Source organism: Hemicordylus capensis, chromosome 16, assembly GCF_027244095.1.
Source record: "Hemicordylus capensis ecotype Gifberg chromosome 16, rHemCap1.1.pri, whole genome shotgun sequence".
Lineage (NCBI taxonomy): Eukaryota > Metazoa > Chordata > Lepidosauria > Squamata > Cordylidae > Hemicordylus > Hemicordylus capensis.
The window spans coordinates 7,525,747-7,543,947 of NC_069672.1; the positions used below are offsets into that span (position 1 = coordinate 7,525,747).

At 47.9% G+C, this 18,201-nt stretch overlaps 1 protein-coding gene across 6 annotated transcripts in view; it reads left to right on the top strand.

Annotated features, from left to right (window-relative positions):
* EPHB2 (EPH receptor B2) overlaps positions 1-18,201 on the top strand; it is a 180,076-nt gene that overhangs the window by 69,516 nt on the left and 92,359 nt on the right. For all 6 annotated transcript variants that reach the window (XM_053281036.1, XM_053281031.1, XM_053281032.1 and 3 more), the window contains one exon: positions 7,612-8,296. In XM_053281036.1, the coding sequence (XP_053137011.1) occupies positions 7,612-8,296 (685 nt within the window). The remainder of the gene's footprint in view (positions 1-7,611; positions 8,297-18,201) is intronic.

Below are 18,201 nucleotides of genomic sequence, written 5' to 3' on the forward strand. Positions count from 1 at the left end.
GGCAGCGGCTTCTCCAAGGTTGCAGGCAGGAGTCTTTCCCAGCCCTCTCTTGGAGATGCTGCCAGGGAGGGAACTTGAAACCTTCTGCTCTTCCCAGAGCGGTTCCATCCCCTACGGGGAATATCTTACAGTGCTCACACAGAGGAGAGCTGGTCTTGTGGCAGCAAGCATGACTTGTCCCCTTAGCTAAGCAGGGTCTGCCCTGGTTGCCTATGAGTGGGACACTTGATCTGTGAGCACTGTAAGAGATTCCCATCAGGAAGAGCAGAAAGTTTCAAGCTCCCTCCCTTGCAGCATCTCCAAGATATGGCTGGGAGAGATTCCTGCCTGCAACCTTGGAGAAGCCGCTGCCAGTCTGTGAAGACAATACTGAGCTAGATAGACCAATGGTCTGACCCAGTATATATGGCAGCTTCCTATGCTCTATGTTCCTATGTAGTCTCCCATTCATATGCAACCAGGGTGGACCCTGCTTAGCTAAGGGGACAAGTCATGCTTGCTACCACAAGACCAGCTCTCCTCCTTTTGGAATGGATACAAAGTCCCTTTCTTCCAGGAGCTCCCATACTGTGGTACTCCAGATGCTGCTGAACTACAAGTCCCATAACCCTGAGTCACACTTTATTGTGGCTGAGGATGATGGGAGCTGTAGTTCAGCAACATCCGGAGGACCACAGGTGGGGAACCCCTGCTCTTCTTCCACCTCCCGCTCGATATAGTAGCCGCTCGATTCCTCCAGGTAGCCCCTGAGTGGGCCTGAAGGCCAAATGGCTCCTTCCCAGCGTTGCCCTGTAGAAAATGGTCTTCCGGCACAGACTGCCTCTGGAGGTTCCCCAGTCTCTCAAGACGAGCAGTTCTTGATAGATCCCAAAGCTGACGGATCCTCTTTTAGAGAGCCAGCATGGCCTAGTGGTTAGGGTGTTGGACTAGGAGCAGGAAGACCTGAATCCAGCCATGCAATTCATTGGGCGACTCTGGGCTAGTCTCTCTCAAACTGGCCTACTTCACAGGGTTGTTGTGAGGATAAGCATAATGCACACTGCTGTGGGCTCCTTGGAGGAAGAGTGGGATATAAATGTTAATATAACAGCATCATCATCATCATCATCATCATTTTATTGGAGGAATAGTGGGAAATTTTTTGATGATGATGATGATGATGATGAATGAATGGAAGACAAAGCGAAGATTCTCCTGCCTCCAACCCCTCTACATCTCACTAGGCTTTCCAGCTGCTGGTGGACTACAGCTCCCATCATCCCTGGCCACAGTAATCCAATCCAATCTGTATTGTGGTTGATAACCAGTTTCATATAATGAATAACTACTATACATTAACAGCAACAATAATAGCAGCAAGGCAAGAAATTGTGCATTCAGAACGTATGACACAACTCTGATTTATATACTAATGATCAAATTACCCTGAGTGTAATTGATTAGAGTTGTTAACACACAATTTGTGGACTTTCCAAGCTGCTGCACAACATTTAGCAACATTACTCAAAGTATCAGAATGCTGATCAGAAAAGAGGAGTGTAATCTAAAAACAATGGGTTCTTCCTGGATACTGATTTAAAGAAGGTAAATGTAAAGTTGTGCCGTCGAGTCGGTGTCGACGCCTGGCGACTACGGAGCCCTGTGGTTTTCTTTGCTAGGATACAGGAGGGGCTGACCATTGCCTCCTCCCGCGCAGTATGAGATGATGTCTTTCAGCATCTTCCTATACTACTGCTGCCCAATATACGTGTTTCCCATGGTCTGGGAAATATACCAGTGGGGATTCGAACCAGCAACCTCTTGCTCCCTAGGCAAGTTACTTCTAGGGATGTGCATGGAACCGGCTGGCCCGGTTCAATTCAAGTCCGGACCAGGCTTGAACCTGACTGGACCAGTTCGATGTGGCACCCGCTCGAACCGCCCCCCCCCCCCCCGATCGGTTTGGCCTGGGGAGGAATTCACAAATCCCCCTCCCTTTTTTAAAGGTCATGGCTGAAGTTATGAAACCCTGTACTAAAAGATCTCTCCGAGGCCCAGCATCTGGCACCCAAGTATACATTTTCCCCTTCAAGTCAGAAAGCACGTATTCTCATCACCCCCTCTGAGCGCAACATCTCATTCGCCAAGTACTATAATTTTCCAGATTCAGTCCTGGGCGACAAAATCACAGAAATCCAGGGGCCGAGGCAGAGAGCATCAATTGGCAAGGAAGCCCCAGTGTCAGGGACACAGTTTGGGTGCCTAATGTGAAAAGAAGTGTTGGATTCTCCAGACTGGAGGGAGAGGGTTTTTCTCTGAGAGAGTGGAAAGGAATACAGTATGACAGATTTGCTATTGCAGGCTGTCACGGCCTTCTTTCATCCCTCGATCGACTCTGGTCAAACAGGTGTTGCAGGGGAGGGATGTGCGAGCCCAGTCTGAATTCGAACCGGACCACCACCACCCGGTTCGAAGAAATGGCTTGAGGGCCAGCTTGGAGGGTATATTTGTAAAGGGGGATTCCCTAAGAAGGGCCGGCGAGCGGGCAACCGGAAGGGAATATTTATCTTTAGTTTCCCGCTGTGTCGGTTTGAATCCGATCCGATTGCATCTGGGGAAGATGGGAATTGTTATCAACGATTCCCATCATCGCTGGGCCTTCCTCTTACAGGTTCCCAACTACCCAATTTGACAATAGCAGCACCATTATTTATACAAGCTGAAGCCGCACAGAGCACCTGTGCACTAACGCACTCGGCTTTCCAACCCCCTCAGTCGGCGTTCCCCACCCCAGAGACTTGGTGGGGCAGCAGAAGATCCCCTCACTTGGCCTTTCCCTCCTGCTCGGCCCACCCCCACCCCAAGACTTCACTCGGTTGTTGCTCCCCACCGTGCTCGACCTTTGCTCGTCACTCGGCAGCTGCTTTCCCTCTCCCGCTCGCCCATTCTTCCCCCTACTCACCGCTCACCCATTGCTCCCCCTGCTCACCCATTCCTTTCCCCTGCTTGCCCTTTGCCCTCACCCCCCGCTCACTCACCATTTGCCCATGCCTCCCCCCGCTTGCTCTGTACTCCACAATTGCTCTCTCCCCTGCTCGGCCCACATCCCCACTCGCCTTAAGCCTCCCCATTGCGGCAGAGAGGATGGGCAACGATGGGTCACGGCTGCAGCAGGGGCGGGGCTTGCCACGCACAACCTTAGCATATTCAATCTATAGATACTGTTCCCAGTAACAACATTCTCATGGCATACACAGGCTGCACACCTGGTCTCCCATCCAAATGCAAATGAAGGCAGACCCTGCTTAGCAAAGGAGACCATTCATGCTCACGGCTGCAAGACCAGCTATCTGACTTGGAGGTGGCCAGACGGGCGGCGGGGTGCGGGAGACAAGTGACCTGTCTGCCACTCCCATGGCCGAGTCATGGCCATCAATAGCGGGAGGCTCTCCATAGATGAAGTGTTTCAGGTCGTGTTGCCCCTTTCCGTGCCTGGCCAGCCTTGAATGTCGGGCGGCCCCGTCCTCTCGCTTGCTGGCGAGCGAGACGGGCCTGCGTGTAGAATCTTTGTTCCAGGCTTGGCCTTTCAGACCCAGCATGTTAATTAGCAGCGGCTGAAAAGGGGGAAAGCAAGACTCTGCTCCTCTCTGTGGGGTGGCGAGGGGCCGGCGAGGGGTTTTTTTCTCACCCTGTTGGAGCAAAGAGGAATCTGGGGAGGTGTCTGCTGAAAGGATTCTCAAGGCTGCAGAGAATCGCAGGCTGATACTTGCCACCAGTGGTGGGGAAGAATCTCTTCGAAAACAAGAGAAGCAGTCACATTATTATTTATTAATAATAATAATTATTATTATTTTACACAGTCAGACAGGTGTTATTGACTGGTTTGTTTTATCCAGACATTGAGTCCTTCCCAAGGACCTGGGATGGCTGAATTTTATTGTCAATGTTGTTGTTGTTGTTATAGATATCGTCGCAGAATATAGGCTGTTCCCAGTAAAGCTGCTTTTTGTAATTGGCTGATGGTGATTTCTGTGGCCCCTCTGGTGTTGAGGTGCTCTTCAAGGTCTTTTGGAACTCCTCAACAATCATCATTATTATTATTATTATTATTATTATTACAACTGTAGTCGAGAAGAAAGAAAAACAAGTTAAAATAATCGACATAGCAATACCAGGGGATAGCAGAATAGAAGAAAAAGAAATAGAAAAGATCACAAAATACAAAGATCTACAAATTGAAATTGAAAGGCTGTGGCAGAAGAAGACCAAAATAATCCCAGTGGTCATTGGCGCCCTGGGTGCAATTCCAAAAGACCTTGAAGAGCACCTCAACACCATAGGGGCCACAGAAATCACCATCAGCCAATTACAAAAAGCAACTTTACTGGGAACAGCCTATATTCTGCGACAATACCTATAATAACCAACAATATTGATGATCAAATTCAGCCATCCCAGGTCCTTGGGAAGGACTCGATGTCTGGATTATTGTCTGACTGACTGTGTAAAAAACAACAAAATAAAAATAAATAAAAATAAATGTTTGCTTGTAAGCTGCCCCATAACAAATTGTGCTCTCCATGGCTCACAACACCACATTAAAAAAACATCCAGTTAAAACATGTAAAACCCAAGAGACAAATTGCAAAACAAAATAATAATGCAAAATACAGGTGGCCCTCTTTATTCATGGGGGTTCTGTTCTCGCCTATACGGAAGCTGCGAATAAAAATACCTTACCCCTATGGGAATCCAGGGGTTAGGTTTCTAACAAAGAAAAAATCTCAAAAATGTGCAAAGTGTAAGAGAAGATAAGAGTAGGCAAGCACAGTATCTTGCTCTCCAGGGCTCCAGTAATGCCCCCGGTAAACCCCGAATCGGCCAAATTTTTGGCAATTATTTGCCCCTTCCCCGAATTGTGTTTTTTGTTTGTTTGTTTAAAGAAGGAGCCTCCAAATGGTTCCGTGATGTAAAATGGCAGCTGGAAGGTCGTTTTCATCCACTTCGCATCTGTGAATAGGAAAATTTTAGCCTATTTTTGTACTGTGGATTAAAAAACCTGGGTCTCTAAGATACACAAAACAGCAGTTGTCATTGAAACTGTGAATAATGACAGTCACCTGTACAATTGTGTCTCCTTTAATTGTGTAATTTTTATAGTCTTGTTTTAATTTTTCTATGTGAACTGCCTTGGGATTGTTTTAATGAAAGGCGGTATACAAATTTAACAATAAATAAAATCTATCTATCTATCTATCTATCTATCTATCTATCTGGGATTGTTTTAATGAAAGGCGGTATACAAATTTAACAATAAATAAAATCTATCTATCTATCTATCTATCTATCTATCTATCTATCTATCTATCTGGGATTGTTTTAATGAAAGGCGGTATACAAATTTAACAATAAATAAAATCTATCTATCTATCTATCTATCTATCTATCTATCTATCTATCTGGGATTGTTTTAATGAAAGGCGGTATACAAATTTAACAATAAATAAAATCTATCTATCCATCTATCTATCTGGGATTGTTTTAATGAAAGGCGGTATACAAATTTAACAATAAATAAAATCTATCTATCTATCTATCTATCTATCTATCTATCTATCTATCTATCTATCTATCTATCTATCTATCTATCCCTCATGGCTCTTGCCGGTTAACATGAATAAAAACAAAATGCATAACCCATGGAAAAAATTTAATGTTAAAACAGTTTCAACCATTTAAAAAATCACTGGGGTCCAGGCTTTTTTTAAAAAAAAGTACCTTTAGCAATAGCAATAGCACTTACATTTATATACCGCTCTATAGCCGAAGCTCTCTAAGCGGTTTACAATGATTTAGCATATTGCCCCTAACATTCTGGGTACTCATTTTACCGACCTCGGAAGGATGGAAGGCTGAGTCAACCTTGAGCCCCTGGTCAGGATTGAACTTGTAACCTTCTGGTTACAGGGCGGCAGTTTTACCACTGCACCACCAGGGGCTCTTTAGGTCTCTTTTAAAGGTTGCTAAAGATTTTAAGTCACCTTAAGTGGCGCAGCGGGGAAATGCTTGACTAGCAAGCCAGAGGTTGCCAGTTCGAATCTCCACTGGTATGCACCTTTATCAGGCAGCGGTGATATAAATAATAATATAGGAAGATGCTGAAAGGTATTGTCTCATACTGCGCGTGAGATGCCAATGGTAAACCCCTCTTGTATTCTACCCAAGAAAACCACAGGGCTCTGTGGGTGCCAGGAGTCGAAATCGACTTGACGGCACACTTTACCTTTGCTTTAAAGATCTTAATCCTCGGCTGTCTATCGGAAGCACATTCCACAGCCCAAGGGTCACTCCAGAGAAGGCCTGATCCTGAGTCACCACCATGCGACCTAGCGGCAGCGGGAGAGAGACCTCTCTCAGTGCCCTTAATGTGTGGTGGGATCTTGCTGAAGAAGGCACTGTCCAATGTCGTTCCATTTGGGAAAGGACGGCTCCCCAGGCCTCTCTCCGCTTTCATTCCACATCAAGCTCTGAAGCGGCTTCCTCCATCTTTTTAGCTGCAAAGGTGCCCGCAGACGGCCTTAGGCCAGAGGCCCTTTTCATGTGCCCAGATCTGTGGCAACTCATCCGAGCACCAGGCACTCAGGGTCAGGATCCACCCAGTGGCAGTCCGCTCAGAGGAGGAAGGGCCCGCACCAACAGAGACCTCCCGCCCCAGCAAAAGCCTCCTAGATCCAACAGACCCCGAGTGCCTGGAACATAGGAAGCTGCCTTCTACTGAGTCAGACATTGGTCCATCTAGCTCAGGATTGTCTACCCAGACTGGCAGCGGCTTCTCCCAGGTTGCAGGCAGGAATCTCTCTCAGCCTTATCTTGGAGATGCTGCCAGGGAGGGAACTTAGAACCTTCTGCATGCAAGCAGGCAGGTGCTCACCCCAGAGTGGCCCCATCCCCTAAGGCAGTGGTTATATTTATTGTGTTTTTTTAAAAAAAAAAATGTGGCTGGGGATGATGGGAGTTGTAGTCCAGCAACATCTGGCGGAACCCTGGTTGGGGACCACTGCCCTAAGGAGAATATCTTTCAGTGCTCACAAAGGTAGTCTCCCATTCAAATGCAAACCAGGGCAGACCCTGCTTAGCAAAGGGGACAATTGCTGTTTGCCACCCCGAGACCAGCTCTCCTCGCATAACCTGTCACTCTTATTTATTTAGCACAGGGCTTCACAACTTTGAGCCCCCTGCAGATGTTGGACTGCAACACCCATCACCCCTGACTATTGGCCACTGTGGCTGGGAATGCTGGGAGTTGTAGTCCCAATGCCAGCTGGAGGGCTGACGTTGTGAGGCCCTGACTGAGCACATTTCCGGTGTTCCCTCGAACAGGGATTCCCCAGTGTTGTTGACTACAACTCCCAGAATCCCCAGCTGCTATGGCTTTTGCTTGTGGATTCTGGGAGTTGTAGTCCACAACATCGGGGAATCCCTGTTTCAGGGAACACGTTTATCCTCATCATGCTTTCCCTTGGCGGACCTCTGTGGCACCCGGGCTTGCTTTGCTGGAAGAATGTTTGGGTCCGTTTCGGTCCGTTTCGGTTTTTGCACCAAGCGGTGACTCACTTTGCCTCCTCTCTGCAGTGGGAAGAGGTCAGCGGCTACGACGAGAACATGAACACGATCCGGACTTACCAAGTGTGCAACGTCTTTGAATCCAGCCAGAACAACTGGCTGCGGACCAAGTATATCCGGCGGAGGGGAGCCCACCGCATCCACGTGGAGATGAAGTTCTCCGTCAGGGACTGTAGCAGTATCCCCAACGTGCCTGGCTCTTGTAAGGAGACGTTCTACCTCTACTATTACGAGTCCGACTATGACGCTGCTACAAAGACGTTCCCCGCTTGGATGGAGAACCCCTGGGTCAAAGTCGACACCATTGCGGCTGACGAGAGTTTCTCCCAGGTGGATCTTGGGGGCCGGGTGATGAAGATCAACACAGAGGTGCGGAGTTTTGGCCCCGTCTCCAAGAACGGCTTTTACTTGGCCTTCCAGGACTATGGGGGCTGCATGTCCTTGATTGCTGTCCGCGTCTTCTACCGCAAGTGCCCACGGATCATCCAGAATGGAGCCATCTTCCAGGAGACGCTCTCTGGAGCCGAGAGCACTTCGCTGGTGGCGGCGCGGGGCACTTGTATCCCCAACGCAGAAGAAGTAGATGTGCCCATCAAGTTGTATTGCAATGGGGACGGAGAGTGGCTCGTGCCCATTGGGCGATGCATGTGCAAAGCCGGCTACGAATCGGTGGAAAACGGGACCGTCTGCAGAGGTAAGAGACCTTTGCTCAGAGATGGCTTGGCTCCTAAGGCTGTCATTGGACTGCAGTTCCCATCGAGCTGTGTTACAATGGCTAGAGATGATGGAAGTTGTAGTCCAACAACATCTGGAGAGCTTCAGGTTGGCCTTCTCTGCTATTGCAGTTGTCGGGGCAAAGTGTGGTAGGAATGGAACGTTCCTCTGTTTTGTCAAGTGACAAAAGTAGCCAGCTCAGAACTGGCTTAGTTCAGCTCAGAATCGGCTTAGCTACTGTATTTACCTGAATCTAAGAGTAGATTTTTTGATAGTAGGAATCAGGAGGTTGTCTTAAATTCAGAGTCTTTTTCCTTTTGATGCAGGCATAACTGTCTGCAGGTATAACATACCTGCAGGTATAAATGCAGATATAACTGTATTTACTATCTACTTTTTAAGGGGGTCGTCTTAAATTCAGAGTCATCTTCAATGTGGGTAAATTCGGTATTATGAGCATCATTGGTCCATGATTGCCATAAAGGTAGATTTTCATGAGAGTTTGGAATTGCTTCCTAATGTTGGCTGCATCTTTGGATATTGTCTTTCAAGCGCGTTCCAACTTTTATTTGTTGTTTTGTTCCAATATTGGACACTCATTACGTCAGAACAAAATGCCCCCAAAGGGTTGTGTTAAAAATTTCAAGGAAGTGTGGGCAAGGTTTTGGGGAGGAAAGTTTTTTGCCTCGCCGTATGTTTAAAAAACCCAGAAATGAGAGGTGGTTCCCAGGAGTCTTAAAATCACCTGTATGGGGATGTTTGCACAGCTACGGTTAGCATCCTGGAGCGAAAACAGGCTTAAATGAAGCATCTGCAGGTGCTTGTTTTACATTTGATGTTGTAGAAGAACTCTGGGAGACGATGTTCAGTCCATAATGTGCTCGAGTACTGATATTTTGAATTGCTCGGTTGTAAAATCTGGGAACATCTCTGATTTTGGTAGGAACAGCTCTTGTTCATTGTTGGAGGTTAACGGGAAGTGGAAGGGGAGAAGGTTGGCATTTGGTCTTAGCCGAGAGCTGGCCTGGGGAGGAGAGCCCGTCTTGTGGTAGCAAGCGTGAATTGTCCTCTTTGCTAAGCAGGGTCTGACTTGGTTTGCATTTGAATGGGAGACTACATGCGTGAGCAGCACTGTAAGAGATTCCCCTTATGGGATGGAATCGCCCTGGGAAGAGCAGCAGAAGTTGGGAAAAGCCTCCGAGATCATTTCGGTTGAGGAAGTCCTATATCTGGCCGGTATAGGACTTGCAGAGCTCTATGAATTTGGCCATGATTCCTTGGATCATCCCCCCAAGAGCTCCCCAGTTGATTCTCTGGTTGGTGTAGGGGAGCCGGTCTTATGGCAGCAAACATGAATTGTTTCCTTTGCTAAGCAGGGTCTACCTTGGTTTGCATTTGAATGGGAAACTCGGTCTGAGCTCTGTAAGATTTTCCCTTTAGGGAAAGGGTCCACAGCTCAGTGGTAAGCATCTGCATGCTTGCATGCAGAATATCTCAGGTGGCTGTTGTTGTTGTTGTTGTTGTTGTTGTTGTTATTATTGTTATTATTTTATTATTAATTCAATTACTATACTGTCCTTCCAAAAATGGCTCAAGGTGATTTACACAGAGAAACAACAAACAAATAGTCCCTAGCATCTGCAAGTAGGGCTGAGAGAGACTTGGAGAAGCCGCTGCCAGTCAGTGTAGACGATGCTGACCTAGATGAACCAACGGTCTGACACATTAGGCAGCATCATCTCTTCATTAGACACATCCGTAGTTCAGTGGCAGAGCATCTGCTTTGTATGCAGGAGGTCCCAAATTCAATCCCTGGCAGCATCTCCCAGTAGGGATGGGAGAGATTCCTGCATGAAACCTTGGAAAGCCGCTGCCAGTCAGTGCTGGCAATACTGAGCTAGATAGACCAATGGTCTGACTCAGTGTACAGCAGCTCCGTAATGTTCCTGTGGTGTTCTGAGCATGCAGCTTTCTGGTGATGCATCTCACACGGCCAGGCAAACTGGAATATACCAGCGTGACTTCTGGTTAGTTGCTGCCTTATGCTTCATGGAGCACTCTTGTGGGGTTTTGTCTTTTCTCTCATTGGTCTGCCAGTCACTTCTCTCTCAGCCTAACCTACTTCACAGGATTGTTATGAAAGAGAAACTCAAGTATGTAGTACACTGCTCTGGGCTCCTTGGAGGAAGAGCGGGATATAAATGTGTTTATATATATATATATATATATATATATATATATATATATATATATATATATATAATAAAGGCAACTCTGCTGGTCTCCTAACTGCTAATGTGTGTGTAGTTAGGAACATAGGAAGCTGCCATATACTGAGTCAGACCATTGGTCTGTCTAGCTCAGTATTGCCAGCACTGACTGGCAGCAGCTTTCCAAGGTTGCAGGCAAGAATCTCTCCCAGCCCTATCCTGGAGATGCTGCCAGGGAGGGAACTTGGAGCCTTCTGCTCTCCCCTGAGGGGAATATCTTGCAGTGCTCACACATCAAGTCTCCCATTCATATGCAACCAGGGCGGACCCTGCTTAGCTAAGGGGACCAGTCATGCTTGCTACCACAAGACCAGTTCTCCTCTCTCAGCTGAGGAGCTAATGTTGTCTACCCTTGAGTTAGTGGCTGAGACTCTTGGCACCGCCCAGGAACATACTTCCCCCACATATTTTCATTTCTCTCCTGTCCAAATGGCTGAAGCCGTAATTTGATGGTCAAATTATAGAGAGGACTGGTTCGGGTTACCACCGGCTCGTTTGGTGGCGATTTGGGACGGGGCCTTCTTGGTGGCTGCCCCGGTGCTTTGGAATAGGCCCCCTGTCCAAATAAGAGCATCTCTATCTTTGTTCGCCTTTAGGAAGACCCTCAAGTCATACCTGTTCTCAGGCTCTGAACTGGAATGAATTTGAAACTGCGGAATTGTTTTTATCTGATGAAACGGGTTTCACTTTTCTATTCTGTGCAATGCTTTTAATTGTTTTTGCCCAATTTTTTGTTTGTTGTTTTAAATTGTGTACATTGCCTAGAGATCAGGCAAAATATAAATAGGATAAATAAACACATTAATAAAGAACCTGCTGGTTTAGGGCCAGAGTTAAGGCTATCTCAATCTGGCTCAAGCTCCACAAAGCTTCCAACTTGCCCTCCATGCACTCACATTTCCCCCTGGTCATAGGAACCTAGGAAGCTGTCTTATACTGAGTCAGACCCTTGGTCCATCTAGCTCAGAATTGTCTTCACAGACTGGCAGCGGCTTCTCCAAGGTTGCAGGTAGGAATCTCTCTCAGCCCTATCTTGGAGAAGCCAGGGAGGGAACTTGGTACCTAGATGCTCTTCCCAGAGTGGCTCCATCCCCCACTCTGGAGCAAGGCTATGCACAGGCCAACTGCATACAAAATCACAGAGTTAGGAACATAGGAAGCTGCCATATACTGAGTCAGACCATTGGTCGATCTAGCTCAGTATTGTCAACCCAGACTGGCAGCGGCTTCTCCGAGGTAGCAGGCAGGAGTCTCTCCCAGCCCTATCTGGAGATGCCTCTTCTGAGCCGGCCTTGGGCAGCTTTCCCGACTCAAGAGGGCGACGGAAATCTTTGACGTATTGACAGCAGCAGCAGCAGGAGCAGTGCCTGCAAAGATTTACAGACCTTGCTGCTGAAGCCAAGCCATCCTGGAAAGCGCCCAATTGGAACGCTCCAACTTGGGGCTGTTAACAGTTCAGGCTGGCTTTGGTCTCCCGTAGCCTTTTTGTTTGGTGATGCTTCAGGGATGTGACTGAGTTTTCCTCTTGCCAAAATCCAAGACAAAGGCATTCTGCCTGAGCCCTCCCACTCCTCAGTGGATCAGATCTGGGGGGGGGGGGAAATACCCAGCAAGGTTTACAGTCTTGCTGTAAGTGGCGCAGCGGGGAAATGCTTGACTAACGAGCAGAAGGTTGCCGGTTCGAATCCCCGCTGGTACTAGATCGTGCAGCAGCGATATAGGAAGATGCTGAAAGGCATCATCTCATACTGCGTGGGAGGAGGCAATGGTCAACCCCTCCTGTATCCTACTGAAAGACAACCACAGGGCTCTGTGGACGCCAGGAGTCGAAATTGACTTGACGGGACACGTTACCTTTAAGCATCCTGGATGCCTGTATAAAAGCACATATTTAATTATGTGCTTCCCACCATGCTCCAGCCAACACAGGGCATCTTGGCTGGTGCCAGGCAGTTCATCCTCCCTGTCTTGATTTGGGCCCCAAAGATCCAAGGGAGGAAAGCTGATCTTGGGCTCACAAGTGTGAATTGCCCCCCTTTGCTAAGCAGGGACTGCCCTGGTTTGCATTTGAATGGGAGACTACAGGTGTGAGCACTGGAAGAGATTCCCCTCAGGGGATGGAGCTGCTCTGGGGAGAGCAGAAAGTTCCATGTTCCAAGTTCCCGCCCTGGCAGCATCTCCAAGAGAGGGCTGAGAGAGATTCCTGCCTGCAACCTTGGAGAAGCCGCTGCCAGTCTGGGTAGACAACACTGAGCTAGCTGGACCAAGGGTCTGACTCGGTATAGGGCAGTTTCCTGTGTTGGAGAGGAGAGCTGGCCTTGTGGTAGCAATCATGACTTGTCCCCTTCGCTAAGCAGGGTCCACCCTGGTTGCATATGAATGGGAGACTGGAAGTGTGAGCCCTGGAAGATATTCCCTCTCTTAAGGAATGAAGCTGCTCTGGGAAGAGCAGAAGATTCCAAATTCCCTCCCGGGCAGCATCTCCAAGAAAGGGCTGAGAGAGATTCCTGCCTGCAACCTTGGAGAAGCCGCTGCCAGTCTGGGTAGTCAATACTGAGCGAGATGGACCAAGGGTCTGACTCAGTCTATGGCAGCTTCCGATCCTCCTATGTTCCACCACGCCGTAAACGGGCTGCCAATTCATCTTCAAGCACTCTGGTGCGGGGTCAAAGACCACATCCCTGGAATGTGGACCTGCCTGTGGGTGTTGCTCAGACTTTTGTGAGCACCTGGCTCCTGCCTCGGCAGCTGCAGAGAAAATCGCAGGGGAGCCTTGCTTGATGAGGACTGTCTTGCGACCCCTAGGGAATCACTTGGCAGGGGTCTGACCCGAGACGCCAAATCCTGGGGCGGCCCGCTCCCTGGGAGACCCGGCTGCCCCCGGAGGGATTTTCTCTGGGTCCCCGGGGGGGCCGCCCGTCTCCACTCTGCAGCTGCCTGCGAACACCCATTGCAGCCGCGCTGAGCCGCGCTTTTGTTGACGCCTGAGATAGCTCCCAGCGCCTTTAATTAAAGACAATTACTGCTTTCAGGCCCTCTCCCGGCTTGGCTGCGCCTTGTTTGCAAACACACAACTGCGGGTGCTTTTGTGTGTGTGCGTGTGTGTGCTTTCCCGGAGAGGCCCAGAGCCGCCTCTATTGATTGGCATCGTCGCCCGAGCACCAGTGAGGACGGCGGGTGGGCCAGGGCCGAAGCTGTGCAGCGGCGGAGGGGCAGGGAGGAATCCTCCGTGGGAAACGCGGCCCTGGGAAGCCAAAGCAGGCAGATGCAGGAGAGGGGGGCGGGGCTCGGAGCCGTTCAAGAGTTGAAGGCAACGTTGGCAATTTAATGATGACAGCAGTGTGAAAATTGGCACCACTGGGAATTCCTCCTCCTCCTCTTCTTCCTCCCTTTTCTCTTCTTATTAATCATCTTTCTCTTCCTTATTTCTATCTTTTCTTATCTCTCTTCCTCCCTTTCATCCTCTTCTTCCTTCTCCTCCTCTTCTACTTCCTTCTTTTCCTCCTCCTCCTCCTCCTCCCCCTCCTCTTCCTTCTCTTATTCCTTTCCCTCCTCTTCTTCCTCCTCTTCCTCTTTTTCCTCCTCCTCTTATTCCTTTTCCTCCTCCTCCCATTTCTCTTCCTCCTCCTTTTCCTCTTCTCCTTCTCTTCCTTCTCCTCCTCTTCTTCCTCCTCTTCCTCTTCCTTTCCCTCCTCTTCCTCCTCTTCCTCTTCTCCTTCTCTTCCTCTTCTCCTTCCTCCTTTTCCTTTTCCTCCTCCTCCTCTTCCTCCTCCACCTCTTCCTTTCCCTCCTCTTCTTCCTCCTCCTCTTCTCTCCTCTTCTTCCTCTTCTCCTTCTCTTCCTCTTCTCCCTCCTCCTTCCTCCTCCTCTTCCTCTTCTGTCTCCTCTTCTTCCTCTTCTTCCTCTTCCTCTTCTTCCTTTCCCTCCTCTTCTTCCTCCTCCTCTTCCTCTTCTTTCTCCTCTTCTTCCTCTTCTCCTTCTCTTCCTCTTCTTTCTCCTCCTCTTATTCCTTTTCCTCCTCCTTCTTTTCCACCTCTTTTTCCTCTTCTCCTGCTCTTCCTCCTCCTCCTCCTCCTCTTATTCCTGTACCAAATAGCAGCTAGCCACAACTGACAAATCCATTTTACTTTTTTTAAAAAAATGAGTTGGGCTTCTCAGTTTACAATCCAACTCCTTCTGCATACGCTCTTTTTTTTTTTAATGCTATGGCCACCACTAGCCCCAGAGGCAAGATGCCTCTCAATCCCAGTTGCAGGGGAGCAACAGCAAGAGAAAGGGCATGTCCTCAGCTCTTGCCTGTGGGCTTCTCAGAGGCATCTGGTGGGCCACTGTGTGAAACAAGATGCTGGACTGGATGATTTCAGACCCCTACTGTTCTCCTGTGAATCAGATTTTTATATGGAGGTTACTACAGATTCTACACATTCTGTACATGTGGGTAAAAACGTATTCAAATGCGTGCTTTGCAACATCTTATCACACCACCTGTTTTGGGAGGGAATACAATGTACGTTTGTTGAAAAGTGGCATATAAATATTTGTCGTATTCATAAAACACCCAGGTGGCGAACGAGGCACTCATTCCGCCGGAGAGAGCCTGTAAGTTCCTCCTTACTAGGCATGCCCCCTGCGACGCATCAGCATGCTTCTGATGCATTGCACCAGGGGGTGTGGCCAGCAATGGAGCATGGATGTGTTGCCTGTTGAGCCCTCCCATCCTGTGAGTGTTTGACCAGGAGGACTCACCCTGAGGAACATAGATGTGGTGTCCTGTAGTCAAGAAACTAGCAAGACAGTCAGATTGCAGCACCTTGGAGAGCTCCTGGTGAACAAGGGTGCTCCAACGGAGAACAGAGCTGCGGTGAGGTCTTGCGGTCCATCCTGTCCATCTCCAAGTCCATCCTGCCCATCCCAGGCTTCACTTTCCTGTCTGGAGAGCAGAGAGCTTTCAAGTGGCAGCCCTCTGTCCTGGAGTCCAGCACTCCTCCATTGCATCATTTGTTGGGTTGTGAGGGATCTGCTAACGTCCCCATTTGTGGCCTGCCAACATGGCAGTGATGTTGGGAAAAGGGCATTTCTGCTCAGCACTGATGCGAAGTATGACCATTTTTGTTTTCAATTATGACTTACAAACCAATGAGAATACTAGGCCTGTGCTGTCTTTAAAAAGTCTCAGATCATATCCAACCCAACAGAGAAACTCTCAGGAGGGCTGGCAGATCCCCCCCTCCCACCAATTGTCAGGTTGGATTGCGTTTGACTGCACATTAGGGATGTGCAAACCGGTTCAAATTCAAACCGGATCGGTTTGATGGTTCGAATTCGAACCAAACCAGCCATCAGGTTCGAGCTGCAGACTCGAATTTGAACCAAACTGGGGGTGGTTTGATTTGAACTGGTTTGAACTGGTTCGAACCTCCAAAAGTGGGTGGGGTCATAGCTGGTCCCCATGGGTACCTACCACCCAAGCCTCAAAGCAATTGGATACTCGTACGATTTTTTTAATGAATTTTTTTGGGGGAAATTCTCATAGGGTATAATGGGACTCGAACCAGCCCATTATTCCTATTGTGGAGCGACCATGGGTGCCAACAACCACCCAAACCCCGAAGCAATCGGACACTCTTGCGACTTTTTATGAATATTTGAAATATTTTTAATTATTTTTCTCATAGAGTATACTGGGACCTGAACCACCCCAGCACCCCCCCAATTGTCTTTAAGGTTCTTACTCCATAGGGAAGAATGGAGGTTTCAGCAGCCCCATAACTGCACTTGGGGGGTGCGAGGGTGGCCCAGAGCGAGTGGTGGTGTAGTGCACAGAGGGTGCCAACCACCCCCATGGGTTGCTAAACCATGGGGTACTGGGTTTTGTTGTTTCTGAGGTGTTCTGAGTGTAGATTCTTTGGTAGCATATGAGATTTTCAATCACAAACCATGAATCCACTCTTATTTGCTAACCTTAAAGACACATAAACTTCAAAAATCACTTAAAAATCAGCCTTTTGCCCAATTCCTTTCAAATAATTCTGATAGCTTCCTTGCCCCCCTTGTGCACTACCACCCACCACACTCTGCTCTAGGCCACCCCTTTGCCCCCAACATGAAGCTATACATTTGCTGCAATCCTCATTATTCCCTATGAGGAATTTAAAAATACTTTAAAAATTCACCAATAATAGGAGGAGTGTCCAATTGCCTTGGGATTTTGTGGGTCTTAGGCACCCCTGGGTGCCTACCACCAACCCCACTTTTGTGCCCCTAGGTGCTCCACAATAGGGGATAATGGGCTGGTTCGGGTCCCCTTATACCGTATGAGAAAAATAATTAAAAATATTTCAAATATTCATAAAAATTCGTAGGAGTGTCCGATTGCTTCAGGGTTTGAGTGGTTGTTGGCACCCATGGCTGCTCCACAATAGAGAATAATGGGCTGGTTCGAGTCTTATTATACCCTATGAGAAAAAATAAAAATAATTTTCAAAAATTCATAAAAAATCGTACGAGGGTCCAATTGCTTTGGGGTTTGGGTGGTAGATACCCATGGGTGCCAGCTACCACCCCACCCACTTTTGGAGGTTCAAACCAGTTCAAACTCAAACTGAAACGGGAGGGGTTCGAGCAAAACCAAAACCAAACCTGCCCCTCCTGGTTTGAACCCGGTTCGAATTCAAACCAAATCGGGCAAACCGGTTTTGCGCACAGCCCTACTGGACATCTGACATCCCCCAATGTTCCTGATGGACTACGTTAAATAACCAGTGAGACATCTCTCAGCTGAGAGGCAGCTTGCTGGCCATCTAATTTGACCTAACATAAATGTTGGAATTAGGGATGTGCAAACGGATTTGAATTTGAATTGATTGAATTCGAATTGTCCTGGGTGATTCAAGTGATTCGAATTCGAATTGAATCACCGCTTAAAAGGGCAATTTGAATTCAAATCAAATTTTCAAAATTCAATTCAAATTTTTTTCGAGAGCCATTGAGCACCTTAAAAAAAAAAGGTTCAGTTTTTTAACCTGATTGGTTAAAGAAGGTGCCCAAACAGGGTTGAATCAATTCAAATTTGAACCAGATACAAAACTGATTCAAATTCAAAATGAATTTTCAAAATTCAATTTGAATTTGAAATGAATCGAAAACTCCGTTTCCTACATATCTCTAGTCGGAATGTCGGAACTCCGGTAGCATTCCACCATGTTAGGAGGGATTTTAATCTGAGTTCCGACTGTGAGGGATCCCTCCTGCCATGGTGTAACTCCTTCCAGTAATGCCTGACAGAGGACTTGTTGAGTCTGATATACCTGTCAGCCCGACACAACTGCCCAGCCATAAAAAAACACTTCAAAGATATTTGCAATAAAGCAGACGGATAGATGGGCAGATGGACAAATATGAAACAAATTAAGCTTGTAGAAGAATTGAAATATCTGGGCTGCAGGAGATAACAGGAAAGCACGAATGAAAAGCAGAACGGGGTGGTGAAATTTTGTAAGACAAAGCCTCTGTTGGCAGGGGAAATACTAAGTTAAATAACCAGTGATACACCTCTCAGCTGAGAGGCAGCTTGCTGGCCTTAGGGATGTGCAAATGGATTTGAATTTGAATCGAT